Source organism: Bidens hawaiensis, unplaced genomic scaffold, assembly GCF_021521415.1.
Source record: "Bidens hawaiensis isolate Kalapana, Puna unplaced genomic scaffold, B.hawaiensis_p1.1 tig00012085_1, whole genome shotgun sequence".
NCBI classification, from domain to species: domain Eukaryota; kingdom Viridiplantae; phylum Streptophyta; class Magnoliopsida; order Asterales; family Asteraceae; genus Bidens; species Bidens hawaiensis.
Window position 1 is genome coordinate 591,851 of NW_027491971.1, and position 16,187 is coordinate 608,037.

A 16,187-nucleotide genomic window follows, 5' to 3' on the forward strand; every position below is an offset into this window, starting at 1 on the left:
TATTTTCGGTTAATTCGATTTTCTGCTCACCCCTAATCCCCTAATCCAAATGATATTAAACAAAAAAAAACACAAAGCATGTTAAGGGTAAAAAAGCTTGGTGTACAAGGCGTGAGCTTGAAGACGCTAGGGACAATTGTGACAATGTACATGGGGGCCATGACTACTACCAACTAGGACTAGCTAGCGAATAATTGAGACACCAACACGTCATACTGTTTGTTGTCTTCGTGGTTTCCACGCTATATATAATAATGATAATAATATTCATTCACCTTCTCCTCTTTCAATTCATTCTCCAACTCAAAGCACACACGCAGAAACTAATTAATTAATTAATATTTGGAAGTAGAAGAAGAAGAAGATGTCGTGGCAAGCTTATGTTGATGACCACTTGCTGTGTGAGATCGAAGGCAATCATCTCTCTGCCGCCGCTATTATCGGTCACGACGGCACTGTTTGGGCACAGTCACCCACCTTCCCTCAGGTTCACTGGTTTTAATAATTTCATTTTTGTTTGTTTTGTATTTGTATTTGTTTAGATCTGACTTGAATCGGCGAATTGATTCGATTGATGTTAGTTGATTTGTTAGGGTGAAATTGTTCTTATGCTGCTGCATGCACTTGATTTTGATCTGGTGTTAGGGTTTAAGGATGCTGAGGTTTTGATTATTTTGAGTTTTGGTCTAATTTTTTTGGAATTATTTTGGTGGTAAATAGCGGCAACTAGGGAGATGTATGAAATGATGAATTCGAATCGGGCTCGAAGAATTTGAAATTCGATTTGAACTGAATTCAAAATCCACCGTTCGAATTTGGTTCGGTTTTATTTTAGCAATCGAATACGAATTTATGATTTCGATCTCAAGTATTGTATTTTATTATTTATTTTTGTTATATATAAATTATATACACAAATGTTTATTAAAAATATTTTAGAAGCTTTTTAAGTTCCAAATACTAGAAATTTAATGTTATTATGGTTTTTAAGTCATAATATTTTTGTCAATTTTTATGAATATATAATCGGATATGTTACCACTTTCAGTATTTAGAATGGTCTATTTTTTATAAACTTTTTTTTTTTATTTTTTTGCAATAGCTTTTGAAATTAGAAGTAAACAATATTTTGGCTGAATTTGACTTGAATTCAAATTACAAACTCGAATTGAATTTTAAATTCTGATCCAACTTTAAATTTGAATAATTCGATTCGTTGAACACCCCTAAATGAGACGTTCATCAACGAAGCCCCTCCACCTCATCGCCACGTAGGAAACAGGGCTTCGAAGGCCTTCTCCATAACACCCCACTGTGGTTTAAAGCCTCCTTACCATGTTATATGCATGTGTGTGTGTGTATATATGTGTATGTGTTTGTGAGAGAGGGAGAGAGAGAAAAACACATGCCCCCCCTCCCATACCCCCGTTTTCACCATACCGCCCAACCCCTATACCGTCCCTCGGCGGTGTTTGCCGCCCATACCGCCCCTATGTCGCCCACAGCGGAAAGTTATATTAGGGAATTGATTACAACTCTACTTTGGGTTCTGTCTTGAAGTGCATTCTGAATAATGTGTCAGTTCACTCTTTCCGAATGCTTTTGAAGGTGGACTTTAATAAATGATTGCTAAATTAGTGAAATTGAAGTATGACTTTCATTGCAATATGATCTATAACATATAGTAGATACTATTCAGTTTATATTCTCAATTTGTCTAGTCTGTGGATGGATTAAGCTACTTATTGTTTATAATGAAAAAAGAAACCTGTTGGATAAATTATCTTAACATTTTATTAAAGAAAGTTTAAAGGAAAGTTTTGTGTTATTGCTTCTTGACAATAGAAAATAACATTGATCTTTATTGGCTAACACTTCAGGTCAAGCCAGAGGAAATAACTGCTATCATGAATGATTTCAATGAACCTGGCTCACTTGCACCAACTGGTTTATACCTTGGGGGGACCAAGTACATGGTTATTCAAGGCGAGGCAGGGGCTGTGATTCGAGGGAAGAAGGTAACGAGTTCACATTTTTGTTGATTGGCTAACTTATAATATTATAAAGTACAAACAAGATGGTTTTAGGAGGTGTTTAGATGTTTTTCAATTATGTATACAAACAAAAAAACATTTTTATCAGTGTAGTAAGATTTTTTTTTCTAATAATTGTAAATCAAATATTTAATATATTAAGTGAAAGATTTTATTGAGGCTCTGCTTCTGTTAACACATGGATCAATAGGCTTAGTTATTATTATGTACGGAAGTACTTGATATAACAAGGGTATATAAGTAATTTGCGGGACCCTTTGATAATCAATTTTCTTGCTGCTTATATCAAATTGATTTTTTGACTCATCAAATAATTAGATAATCATAAGCTCAAGTAGGATCATAAGTTTGAAATAGCAATTATAATAGATATGTTGTTTTAAGTTTGACATTTGCTTATATATTTTTAATCAATGATTTACTGGTTATGTACAGGGACCAGGAGGTGTTACTATTAAAAAGACAACAATGTCCTTGATCATTGGTATCTATGATGAACCAATGGCTCCTGGCCAATGCAACATGATTGTTGAAAGGCTTGGTGACTATCTCCTCGAACAGGGTTTCTAATTTACTCTTGTATGTAACCGTCCCTTTCAGTTATTTTTTTCCGTTTCATATTGACAATTGACAAAGATGGTAGTTTTGGCCTGTTAAGTCGTGTCCCTTTTGATTTGGGTCATAATGTGTCAAATTAAAATAGCTTAAACTAAAACGAGCGAGAATTGCCTAAAATTTGTTTTTAACGCAAACAACCTCTAGGATAAAAAACCATATTTCAACACACTAAATGGTTACAAGGTTTTTAATTTGCTTTTTTTACATCTTTGTCCCTTTCAATATCTTTTTTCTTTTATTTTTGTATCGATAAAAGTTCAAGTTTGCCCCATTTATTTATGAAAAGGGTTAATAGGGGCTTTATGTTGTCTTTGATACATATAAACTCTTAAATTATTGTTTTTACAGAAATTGCATTCTAATTAATTTATTGCAATTATATAGCTTTTTCTAAACTCAACCTAACTTAGAGTACATCTCTATATACTAGGGGGTGTTTGGGTTTGCTTATTAAACTTTGCATTTAAGTGAATATCTGTTTCAAAACACAATAAGTAGATAACAATCTCAAAAAGCAGTCCAATTCCCAAACCCCTTTTATTTGTTGGGTTTAGATTATATACAAATTAACTTAATGTGCTAACTGTACGAATCAAGTAGTGTAATATATGTTACGGAATAACACGTTAATTTAATTTGTACGTTAACTTAACCTTTATTTGTTATCATGATTAACTGAAAAGTGGGAATGATTTGCAGGCAAGTGATACTGTACTAGATATTAAAGCTGCTGGAGTTGTAATCCAAGTGGTTGATGCTTGATGAACAATATTTGAATTGGTCAAACTTGCCCATGTATTCATGACCAAGTGTGATGGAAGTGGGATACATGTTTAGTTACTTTTTGTGTTGTCTATGGAGTGGTATTTTAATTAATATTTTCAATGTTTTGGGTTATCTCATATTAATATAACACCTTTGCTTGTGTAGCCTTTTTGTTTCATGTTTTGGTTTCCAAATGGTCAAATTACAACAATTGGGTTGGTACCTCTCCTCTAAACGAGTACCGAGTGGAAGGTTAGATGATCCGTCATGTCGGTAACTTCTTGGTGTCCCATCTTTTATTATTATTGGTTGCAAATAAGGGTGTAAATGAGACGAGTCTAATAACTAAGTTTAGTTGAGCTCGATAACTAAGCTTGAACTCGGACTTGAGCTCGTTTATACTAGCTTTTGTTTGAGCTTTCAGTGAGCTAATTACAAGTAGTTCATACAAGTAACTTGGCTTGTTTGTACTCTTGCAAACATTTAGGTGGAAACTTATATTATCTTCGTGTCTAGTTGACATGCTAAACAAATCAAAGCATTGCCATGGACCATTATATGAAGCTATTGGATCATTTCTTGTTTATCTCTTTTGTTCATGTTAATAAGTCTACAACGTTTTTATCATTCAAAAAAAACATGAAACTCATTATCCTTTTATTAAAATATAAATTGAACATAGAAATAAAAGTATTTTCACCTTAATAAGAGTATTGTCAATGTGCACCGGAACCCAAGGTCTGAATGATGTGATGTATGGCTGTACAAGAGAAGACTTGCGTTGTGGAGCAAAAGTCCTTGAGCTTGGTTTGGGGCTGTAGACTATGAGCGCAAGGAAGGGTGGACCACCACTCTCACAAACAAATAGATATACAACTTCAATGTGTTTTAAATTGGATTTGCGGAGATTTAGTGTGGTGGAGAAAATTTTTCTAGGACATGGTTGAAATCTGACATGCAATGTTGAGCTGGAGGCTTGTAGAAGATTCTAACACAATCATAAATATAGTTTTTTCTATTTGCTATACCCTTTTTCCTTTTCCCTATTTCTTGAAATGAAGATGGCACTAGATGTAAACAAATTAATAATTATTTGATTTTTCAAGTAATGTATCATTGTTGAACCGAATCAAAACAACCAAAACCATCAGTGACGAAGCTTGGATGAAAGTGGCACAACTCAACACGTATTAAACTTATATAAACAGGGGGGTCTAGCTCAAAATTTTCAGACAAAAACAGGTAAACTTACACTATGTTTAAAAATTTCCATACAAAAACATATAAATTTACACCACCAAACAAAGAACGTGATGGATCCGACAATACAAACTTCGCCCTTGGAAACCATATAACCAAACCGAATAACCGTCCTCCACCAATCAGCTAAGAAACTTCAATAACCAAGCATGTCAATTCCAGTCAAAGCTCAAAACCGAACCAAACCGAATCGTGTTCTCAAAAGTCAAAATGCAACGGCTCAAGTAGCTACTAGTACTACTACTGTATAGCACATATGAGTTTTGGCGGTCCGTTTTATTCAAACTTTGTTTATATTATTATTATTATTATTATTACACGCTCCAATCTCCATTCTCTCACCGTTTCACAAACACTGTGCTAACAAAACCCTAACGAATCAATCTGCAACGATGAAAGGCATGAAGCCATTGAAGCAGCTCAAGCTAGCCGTACCTGCTCAAAAAGCCCCAATTACCAGCTTCTTGTACGTTCACACACAATCTTTTTTTTTTAAATAGTTTTCGTTAATCTCTAATTAGTGAGCTTCGTATCTAAATTATGTTAATATTGTTACGTATCTGTTATCAAGTAGTTTATTATTATAAGATCTGGATTATTTGTAGCTAGGGGTGAGCAAGATAAGGGTCGGACCCTTGAAACCCAGTTACCCGACTCTTAAAACCCTTAATTAGACCCGAATAAATAATATGGGTCGGGTAAAGGGTATTTAAATTTCACCTTAAAGGGTAAAAGGGTTTCAAGGGTCCGACCCTTGTTCAAACCCTCGACCCATTTACTAGATAGATATACATCAGATTCACGATTAATCTGAAGTTGATGAGAGGTTTGTATTTCATATATGATTCATCAGAAATTTTCCAACTACTAAGAAAAATAAAATTAAAGGGCCATACTACTGAATGAAAACATATATATGGAAATCACTGAATTGTCCTCTACATGTAATTTGTGAATGTAAATATTGTTTACATCAGTTCAAATGGTTGATAAACTTTCGAAGTTAGAGTTTACTATGTTATTAAATGAAAGTATAACTGTTTTAGGATTCATATATTAAAGTCATATATGATATATGTAACTATAGATGGTTATGTTGTTGGTTTAGTTCGTAATTGTGCGGTTTGGATTATGTGAATTTGAGCTTATTTTGTGTGAATGTAGTTATGTGAAACCCTAATTGAAGAGATTTTGCTCTAATTTACAGTATGTGGTATCTCATTTATTGGTTTAACCTTATAGACGGCTGTGTTGGCGATTTGATTCGTAATTGTGCTGTTCGGATAATGTGAAATTGTTATTGGTGTGAATTTGAGCTTATTTTGTGTGAATGTAGTTATTTGAACCCCTAATTGAAGAGATTTTGCCTAATATACAGTCTCTGGTATCGCTTATTGCGATTTAACCTAATAGACTGTTTAGTTTATGATCGTGCGGTTTGGATCATATGAAGTTGTTATTGGTGTGAATTTGAGCTTATTTTGTGTGAATGTGGTTATGTGAAACTTTAACTTTAATTGAAGAGATTTTGCTCTAATTTACAGTCTCTGCCTCTCTGGTATCTCGTTTATTGATTTAACTTAAGTGACAATTATGTTGTCGGTTGAGTTCCCAAATGTGCTGTTCAGATCATGTGAAATTATTAATTTGTTATTGGTGTGAATTTGAGCTTATTTGTAGAATTTTTTTAGTTCAATACATCTGTATATCGGTTCGGATATCGGATATTCGGTTTGGAATCAGTAATTCGGATTTGAAAATGTCTTTATCCGTAACCGAAATCTGAACCAATGTCTAATTGAACTGAATATATATCGTTTCGTGTCGGTTAAAACCAGAAAAATAACCGAATTTTTGTAGTATATGAAGATTATTGTGGATTTGCAGGACAGCAAGTGGAACATTTCATGATGGTGATTTGCTTTTAAATCTGAAAGGATTAAGACTCGCATCGGAGGATAAGGAGAATAGTGTAGGTTTCCTTCAGTTCTTATAGAGGATTGAAAATTTTGGTGTGATCTGCTAGTAAACCAGATCACATATTTTATTTGTGAATTTTGATCTGCTTCAATTTGTATTTTGAATATGGCTTATTTGTGTTTGCTACTTGATCAGCCATCTGATTCCAAGGACATTGATCTGCAATTTTCTTTGGAAGATCTTGAGACCATTAAAGTTATTGGAAAAGGAAGTGGAGGTGTTGTTCAACTGGTCAGACATAAATGGATTGGGAGATTGTTTGCTTTGAAGGTCAGGATAAATCTGAACTACTAAATATCAGTCTATCACTAGTTTTAAGTGCCATATTATCTAACTTTGAAAAAGCACACCAAAACATTCCCTATTTCACAAACAACCACAACACACCAATTACTAGGATAAAGAATATGCAATAAAGTAACTTGGTCAGTTTGACGGTAACGTTAATGTTTGACATATTAACTCTTTCCGAGTATAATGAACCACATTACTTCTTTCACACTTGTATGTTTAATGTTATTGACTTAGTTTGACTAATAGGATGTAAATGCATCTATATACTCAACATATATATTTCTGATGTAATTACAAAAATGAGGTGAAATTTAAAAGAGAGAAGAATATAAGCAACACATGTACACAAGTTAACACATTGTTTAGGTGATATGATAAGGAGAGGAAGGTAGATAAATCTTAAATAATGAAAGTTAGAAGCTCATCAAAAGCAAATTATCAATCATATAATTGTCTGCTCCTGTTTTTTTATATAACACTAGTACAGTACATTGTTTTACAAAAAAAAACGTATTCTTATTTTATAACTTGTATGCTATTGTGAATAATGATTCTTGGCATTTAATATCAAGTATCAACTATTCTATACTTGACATTCAACTGATGTCAATATATAAGTTTTCAGTGTAACAATGAATATACATTAAAAAACTCATAATCATATTGATTGTGATCACAGGTAATCCAGATGAATATACAAGAGGAAATCCGTAAGCAAATTGTGCAAGAACTAAAAATAAATCAAGCTTCTCAATGCCCTAATATTGTTGTTTGTTACCATTCTTTCTACCACAACGGAGCAATCTCTCTGGTTTTTGAATATATGGACCGCGGATCTTTGGCAGACGTGATTAGACAACTCACAACAATTCTTGAACCATATCTTGCAGTTGTCTGCAAACAGGTTTGTCCATTATATACAACATGTTTATTGGTTTCTTCTCTCACTTAAAAGAGATTGGTATATGATCATCATAACCATAGGTGCAAAGTATGCCATAGCTAATAATAATGTTTATCACAGGTATTGCAAGGTCTTGTGTATTTGCACCATGACAGACATGTAATTCACAGGGACATAAAGCCATCTAACTTGCTTGTAAACCAAAAGGGGGAAATAAAGATTACAGATTTTGGTGTAAGTGCAATGCTTGCAAGCTCTATGGGTCAACGAGATACATTTGTTGGAACATATAATTATATGTCGGTAAGTAGACACATTTTTTTTGTTGTTTTTCTTTTGAAGTGCTAGATAAAGCTGTTTAAATACTGCTTCTAAATCCTGTTATGATAATATAAGAACAATCAAGAATATTATCAATGGGGCTTGATCTTTTTTCTTGTCACTTTTTAAGCCTGAAAGAATCAGTGGAAAGACTTATGATTATAAAAGTGATATATGGAGTTTGGGCCTGGTGATTCTTGAGTGTGCTATTGGACGATTTCCGTTTATACAATCTGAAGATCAACAAAGTTGGCCAACTTTTTATGAGCTCTTAGATGCGATTGTCTCAAAGCCACCACCAACTGCACCACCAGATCAATTTTCACCTGAATTCTGCTCATTTGTGTCTGCATGGTAAGTTTAAACACCATTCTACAGATTATGATTTTGTTATTAAAACAACATTCTTAGCTGGCCAATTAATACCGAAGAACTGATTGGTTGGATACGGTGCAAACTTGTTTGCACTGGGTTTTACGCATTCTTTGAATTTTGTAAATAGTTTATGGTGTGCATGATCACACTATTTTCTAAAATTATTATATTTTTATTCGGGGTAAATTATTTTGGAGGCAGTGAATATTTGGTTACCCAAATTATTTGGTTTGTTGTCGATATGCATGTTCTTACAATCTTATGTGTGTGTATACATGTAGCATACAAAAAGATCCTAAAGACAGGGCATCGGCTCTAGATCTTCTGGTTCGTACTATAATCACTTATTACAACTTTTTGTTACTGACGTTTTATTTTTCTTTTTACAACTAACCCAAGTTCTTACTTTTGATCGTATTTGTAGAGTCATCCGTTCATCAAGAAATTCGAGGACAAAGATATTGATCTTAGAATTCTGGTAAGTTGCTTGGAACCCCCTATAAATTATTCTAAATGAATAATTTTGTAATGATATTCGTATTATTATGCGTCCCCTATATATGTATTTTTAGCCTTTTCTTGTTCCATAAAGTACACACTTGTAGTATTTCACTTTAGTTACACCTATGTGTGCAAAATTTTCAAATGACAATTTTACGTGTTTGATTTCCATGCTTATTTTATTTGTTTACTTTGTTGTGAACATTTGTTAATTATGAAGTGTTTATTTCAAATCCGAAAAAAACTCAAACACGTACGCCTAACACTAACTATCTATGTCGTCAACTTCGTTGATAACCAAGCCACCATGTTTTTTTCTAGAATTTATAGCATAAAATTGTCATTTTACATATATATACTAAAGTTAATGAGAAGGATAGTTGATGAAACATGTTGATGTAACATTAGTGTAATCAACTCCATACGTTACTTTATTGAAGTTGAAACTTGAAAGCATCCAATGGACCTATTTATTTAATGAACATTAATCATCGTTGAAAAACGCTGACTAGGCAGCCACAAGGATGGATCCGTGTCCACTAAAATATTAATTATTTTTAATAAGTTGTTTAATCATCCATTTCTAATGTGTGGTTCCAATTGGTTCCTATGTAATTAAATTATAATATGTAATAAGTCTGCCTATTGGCATCAACATTGTTTCTTATTTTCACTTTTGTATTGTTTATTAACTAAAGTGGTTAAAACAAAATTAAATTATAAACTCACAAAGAAATTCAATATTAAGAGCATATGGGGCTAAGAGCTTTCATAGACGACAATAATTAAAAGAAATTCAATATTAAAGAAGAAACATGAATAATTATAATCTTGAATTATCGAAAATAAAGTGAAATACATAAAATGTATTATTGTAAATGCATACACAAGTAACACAATCGTCAATTTACATATGTCGTTACTATACCATATAGGTAAATCATCCTTAGTTATTTATCATACTATCTAAATGAAGAAATGTAAAACAGATGAAAAATATGTATGTGTATGTGTATGTGTATGTGTACGTGTATACATATATAAAATATTATCTATAGTAATTTGTGATTTTGTGTCCTTGCTTGGGAACAATGTTGTTGAGATGAATGATATTGAGATCCAAAACTAGAATGTTTGATGACTCGGATATGGATGTATTCAAAGAATTACATGGACCTTATCCTTCCCAACCCCACACACACCAACCCACACACAATAATATGTACATGTATATATATATCCACGTCCCCAATAACCTTTACAAGATCATAACACCTACGTCACCAAACATACATTAACTCATTTCTTCTTGATCATCATATAACAAATCCATGGCTATGTTTCATGTTAAAACTGTTGTTACCGATGAATATGACTCGGATTTTGTCGAAGAATCATCGGTTGATTCTTTAGATACATTGTGTTCCTCTGATATGATCGATGATGCCACGTCATCTATGTGTTCCTCCTCTTCTTCGATGTCCAGTCCGTTGTATGAGTTATCTGAACTCATGGCTCAGCTTCCTCTCAAGTAAGATATTGTTTGATAATGGTAGTGTTTTCATAATAGCCTAATAGGACTTGATTGGTCGGTTGGACCGGGAACCGGATACATAATTGGTCTAGTTGTGTGTTTGAACTGCTTTCATTTAAACCACCCGGACTAGATATAAAAGAAAAAAAATACTTCCTTTTAAAATATCATATTTTTTTTTATCTATATACTACTTCATACTAGGTATTTTATTTGTTTTAAGGTTTCAAACTTTTATTAATATTGTAATCCATACAAAAAATAAGGTATTGTTAGATCTTACTTTAAGTTAATTATATATCGCATAATTCGGTATTCAAATCCGATTCTACCAGTGAACCAGTAAGACAGCCGGTTCGACGACCGGTCCGGTTATGAAAACAATGGTTAAAGGTTTTAGTAATGCAATTTGTATAAAATATTAAAATGCACAAGTTGTAATAAGTTACTTGTTACTTATGTAGGAGGGGTTTGTCAAACTTCTATCAAGGAAAGTCAGAGTCATTTGGATCACTTGCAAATTTGAACAACATTCAAGATCTTGCAAAGAAGAGTCATAGATCAAGAAGGTCAAAGTGCAAAAGTCAAAATCGAACATTAAGTCCCAAGAGCACAATAGTCAAAAGCAAGAAGAGTTGTTCATCTTCTCTAGCTAAGAGTAGTTTAGTTTCTTCCCTTGGAGAAGTGAGTTCAATCTTGGAAACAATTGTTGCGCAAAAGCGGTTTTAATCGAGTTTACATTTGCTTACATCAAATTCCGTTTTCACTTTTGTACTTAATCTTCAATTTATATATGTTTAAAATGTCTATTAGTTTAAGTAACACATATTAATATTACCAGTTAAGTCAACCAAATATGAAGAATGTAAAAGTTGTAAAGTCTAAAACTCCACCAATTTAAAAGAAAAAAAACAATAGTTCACTTGATAATTCTGCTTCAATATTGATTGCCCAAAAGTACATTTGCACACCTTGCACTGTAAGAGAATTTGTACTCCGGTAAGGAGACCCTGTCGAACCAGCAGTAAACAGGTGGCCGATTGCTTTGATGCGATTAAAAAATGGCACTTTCCATCAAAGTCCAAAAAACAACACGAAATAAAATTTAGGGGGTGTTTGGGATTACTTATTTTAAGCAACTTATCACTTATATGTTTGGAATTTTGAGTTATTGTGAGAGGATAAGTTAATAAGTTACAGAGTTGTAACTTATTAACTTATTAAAAAAGTTACAATGAGGTAAAATAAGGAATCCCAAACACCCCGTTAATATTATGTTTTTTTTCGTCTCAATAAGAGTCGTTTTTGGTATGTTACAGTATTTTTTTATTACTGGTACCGAAGGGGTAACACACAACCTTATGTTTGTAACTTTTATTTGTTTAGACATGATTTTGTCCACATATCTAATTCCCCTGTGCACCAAATTCTCGCCACAACACGCGGGGGGATCCCCCTAGTTTTTATAAATTAAACATTATGTGCAGCCGTGCTGGGAACACAGGATAAGACCTAATGGGCAGGCTCTACTTAAACACGAGGCCGATCATAATGTCTAATCCAACTCACGTCATACACATCATAGTTCATATCACTTCATACTATTATGTTGTACTTGAGCATGTTAATTAAACTAGAACCGTTCTTGTGGCATTGTTTTGTAGGCTAACTAGTCCGAATGGTTAGATCGATCTTAAAACATAGACGATGTTAATAGATAAATAATACCAATAAATGTTGATTTCGTCATTGTAAAGTTGGGCTTCGGGCCTACCACATAGCGCATCCTTTTACAAGCAAAAACAAGTCAGCCCATTATTTTTTGACTTAGAGTCGGTATACCAAAATTTTGAGTTTTAACCAGCCCATATTTTTTAAGAATTGGACTTCGTTATATAAAATGAAATTAAACCAATTAGATTTATAGGGTGAGGTTACTGTAAAATAATTGCCTAACGTACGATAGGTACGTGACACGCTTAAAGGCAAAAAACAAAAACTCTCAAAGGCAAAAATACTAAAACGCTCAGCCAAAAACCTAAGACTATTCCCATTGGCAATCTCATAATGAGATTGGCGTGTCCAAAGTTAAAATAGAAATTGAAAAAAGAAAATAATGCAATCTAGATTGGCAATCTAGGTTGGTGGAGCAAACCTAGATTGCAATCCAAACTAACCCCCGATAACTTAATTATTTAATTAACTTTTAATATTCTAACTAAAAAAATAATTAAATAAACGATATTTCTTAAAAAAAAATTATGAACATTCCGATACAAATTTTATTAAAAACGGCATTCGTTAAAAAAATATTTTTTTTAAGTTGGGATGGGTTGTGAATGTGTATAAAAGATTGGGATGAGTTAAATTATGTAGATTGGAGATAGAGAAATTAATTTTATAATGTAAGATTGAGATTGTGAGATTGCCAATGGGAGTAGTCTAAAACGCTCAAAAACGGTTTTCTTGAAGAAAAGTAAAAAAAATTGATCGATTAACGATCCAAAACTGGTTATTTAGGTGAACCAGTGATTAATTGGATATGTATTGACGATTTCGAGATTTTGTGATGTGATTTCGAGATCTTGGATATGTATTCTTGTACCTAATGTACTTTAAGCAATTATTGTATTCTATTTTTTCTAAATTTATAATTGTAACTTATTAACTTATCAAAAGAATATGAAATTTAAAGAAATCGAAATATCTCATAATTAATTCAAATTTGTAATGCATGTTGGTTCAAAACAAACACAAAGAAAGTGAAATCTATCATCGCGGCCACACCCACCCGTTAGTATTTATTTTTCTTAAACATACATATATTATAAAATTATAAATTTATATATATGTTTTTTGAACAACAAATATTTCCAACTAAAATCACCTAACCTTGCACTTACAAATATTTAAACTCGTATCTTCACTTTTGGAGGGGTAAACAACAAGCACCATACCATTAAAATTATATATCTGTGATTCTTCTTAAAAACAAAGACCCTTAAGATAAGAAAATACTTAAATCAAATTTAACAACCCATTAACATTTGTTTAATGAAAGAACCGAAAGGGTGCATAATATTAAATTCGTTGATTAACAAATGATTAGAAATGCATGAATATATAACACAATTATCCGGTTGTTTTAATTTATAATAGATTGGTGATCTACAATTGCCACCTTTATTCTGGTTTTGGCCTCATTTGCACTTCAAGACGAGTGTGTTTGGTGATATAATTTGTTATTTCTCAATTTTTATAAAGTATGTTTTTAGAATCTTTGCATTTAAAGTTTTCCAGAAAATACCGAGTCATCTATCAAGTGCCTTCTTTTGTCATATGTTGCACTATATGATCAATGCACCAAACAAATTGATTAAAAAAACGTTTAATACATAATTAATTTTAAGTGCATATATACAACAAAATGTAATAATCATTCATATATAATGTTGATCAGTTATAGTGAAATAGAGAAAAATAGATGATATGATTACACAATTGTCTTATGTATTATTTTTGTAACTATATATACATGTTTTTTATGTGGTTTCTATAGTTCGTTTCTTAAAATTGGTTTTGTATTAGATCATGTACTAGTATGTATAGTTACGTCGTTATATTTTATTTATATAAAATCAAAGTTATAGCATATTGTTAGATTTTGTGTTCTTAATTTCATATATATATATATATATATATATTATACTTAGTTAAGGGTTGTGATTATTGATGTGTACTTTTATTACACGGTGTTAAGTTTGATGAGTTACAACTAAATAAAAGATACAATCAGAATTGATTTATATATTATTCACAACCTTGATATATATAAGGACACAGTTTGACATAGTCTATGATACGTATATAATAATAAGGGTGTGCACAGTGTATTGACATAACTCCCCAATTTGCTCATGGTCTGAAGAGGAGCTAGATTGCGTCGCAATCTGATGTACGTAATCTTATCCTAAACTTTGTATGGGAGGCTATTTCCCACGGCTTGAACCCTGACCTCAAGGTTACAAAGAAGCAACCATACCAGTTGTTTTAAGGCTCACCCTCATGATATGTGTAGAATCATAACTGAAATACAATTGATTTACAAGATATATATCATAAATATATTCCCGTGCGGTCGAAGGCATCTTGAGGAACATGAAGAACCTGATGTTGACCATGACCCATGTTTTTCCGAATAAGTATAAAATGTATATCAATTTCAATATGTTTGGTTCGTTAAAGTTATTGTCAGTCAGATAAATAACATTAACACAGTAACAATAACAAAGATATGAATGATTTAAGATCATGTGTAATGTACATGAACGACATGAGTTGTTTCCTTACCTAAACCGTAGATGAAGCTCTTAATCAGAATAGATCTGTGCGAACTAATTGTAAATCATATGTGAACAATGATGATGCATAAGTACATTCACATGCACATAAAAGTAATCACATGTGATTACTTTACATATTAGTCGTTCACTATTTTTTCCTAAAATAATATATATATTGGTTTCAAAAAAACTTTGTTCTATATATAGAATCACAGAAATTACAGATTAAATTTAGTAAAAACTATTTCTAGCCTATATTTCAAATAACACCAAATTTGAATACAAAGGCGCACCTGTACATCTTAATTAATGAGTTGTGAGGAATACTTTTCTTTACTAAATGTTTAGTTATATATACTAGGACTATCCCATATATGTATATACAAATAACATAAAAACATGCACATTTAATTACGGATTTAAGATAGAAAAAGACAAACTTTAAAGTGCAATCAGTTAATGAACGTGTCACTTGTTTTATGATTTATGCTTTGGAAATTTCTTCTTGTTTTGTTTGGTCATCACATGTGAAGGTTTGTTCATGTGATTCCAAAGAGAGATTGTCTTTTGTGTGTTGGAATGTGATTTAAGAGGTAAATGATACAAGTCTTTTAGAAAAGAAAAGATTGATGCAATACATCGTTTTTATAGATGTCTTAATATTCTAATATTTACACAAATTTGAACTCATATATCAAAATACTAAATCGGTTGTAATTTGCATATGCACACACTCATAAAATTTGGCAACATTTAACTAGATTCGCACTTGTGACAAATAGCTTATGAAAACGAATTAGAATGAGACGATAAACCTCACATGTTGGCTTGATGTTGATGTTTCGCTCGTGTACAATGATACATGCTACCACATAAAGAGTTACCAACCAGACAACTACGGCTGATATTTCATCAATCTATCGTTTTTCTGAATATAAAATAAGTCGGTTGCCGCAAAAGTACACAACAGTTATATATATGTTACAAATACACTCTATCAAGTACACAACAATTATATATATGTTACAGATACACTCTATCATAATACATACGAGAAAACAAAAAATAATTTTACATAAGTTTTTAAATTAAGTTATTACAACGTTTAAATTAACGAAAATACCATTTTAAACATGTTGACTTTTAACACCCCCACCCCTTCCTCGGGTTAATATTTTTTTTCAAAAAAATAAGAAACACCGTATAAAAACGAATATTTGATTCTCTTTAATTTAAGT

The 16,187-nt window shown here is 32.0% G+C and overlaps 2 protein-coding genes across 2 annotated transcripts; both read left to right on the plus strand.

Moving 5' to 3' along the window:
• The first annotated feature begins 285 nt into the window (after positions 1-285).
• Positions 286-3,601, plus strand: LOC143539920 (profilin-2). Its single transcript, XM_077033111.1, has 4 exons — positions 286-487; positions 1,881-2,018; positions 2,490-2,633; positions 3,372-3,601. Exons 1-3 carry the CDS (start codon positions 365-367, stop codon positions 2,622-2,624), a joined length of 396 nt encoding a protein of 131 aa, XP_076889226.1. The 5' UTR covers positions 286-364; the 3' UTR covers positions 2,625-2,633; positions 3,372-3,601.
• Positions 3,602-5,019: 1,418 nt separating this feature from the next.
• LOC143539919 (mitogen-activated protein kinase kinase 6-like) lies at positions 5,020-9,149 on the plus strand. The gene is made up of 8 exons (XM_077033110.1): positions 5,020-5,163; positions 6,585-6,669; positions 6,813-6,947; positions 7,651-7,875; positions 7,996-8,178; positions 8,327-8,550; positions 8,853-8,898; positions 8,996-9,149. The coding sequence occupies exons 1-8, from the start codon at positions 5,090-5,092 to the stop codon at positions 9,086-9,088; spliced, it is 1,065 nt and encodes a 354-aa protein (XP_076889225.1). The 5' UTR covers positions 5,020-5,089; the 3' UTR covers positions 9,089-9,149.
• Positions 9,150-16,187: the final 7,038 nt, after the last annotated feature.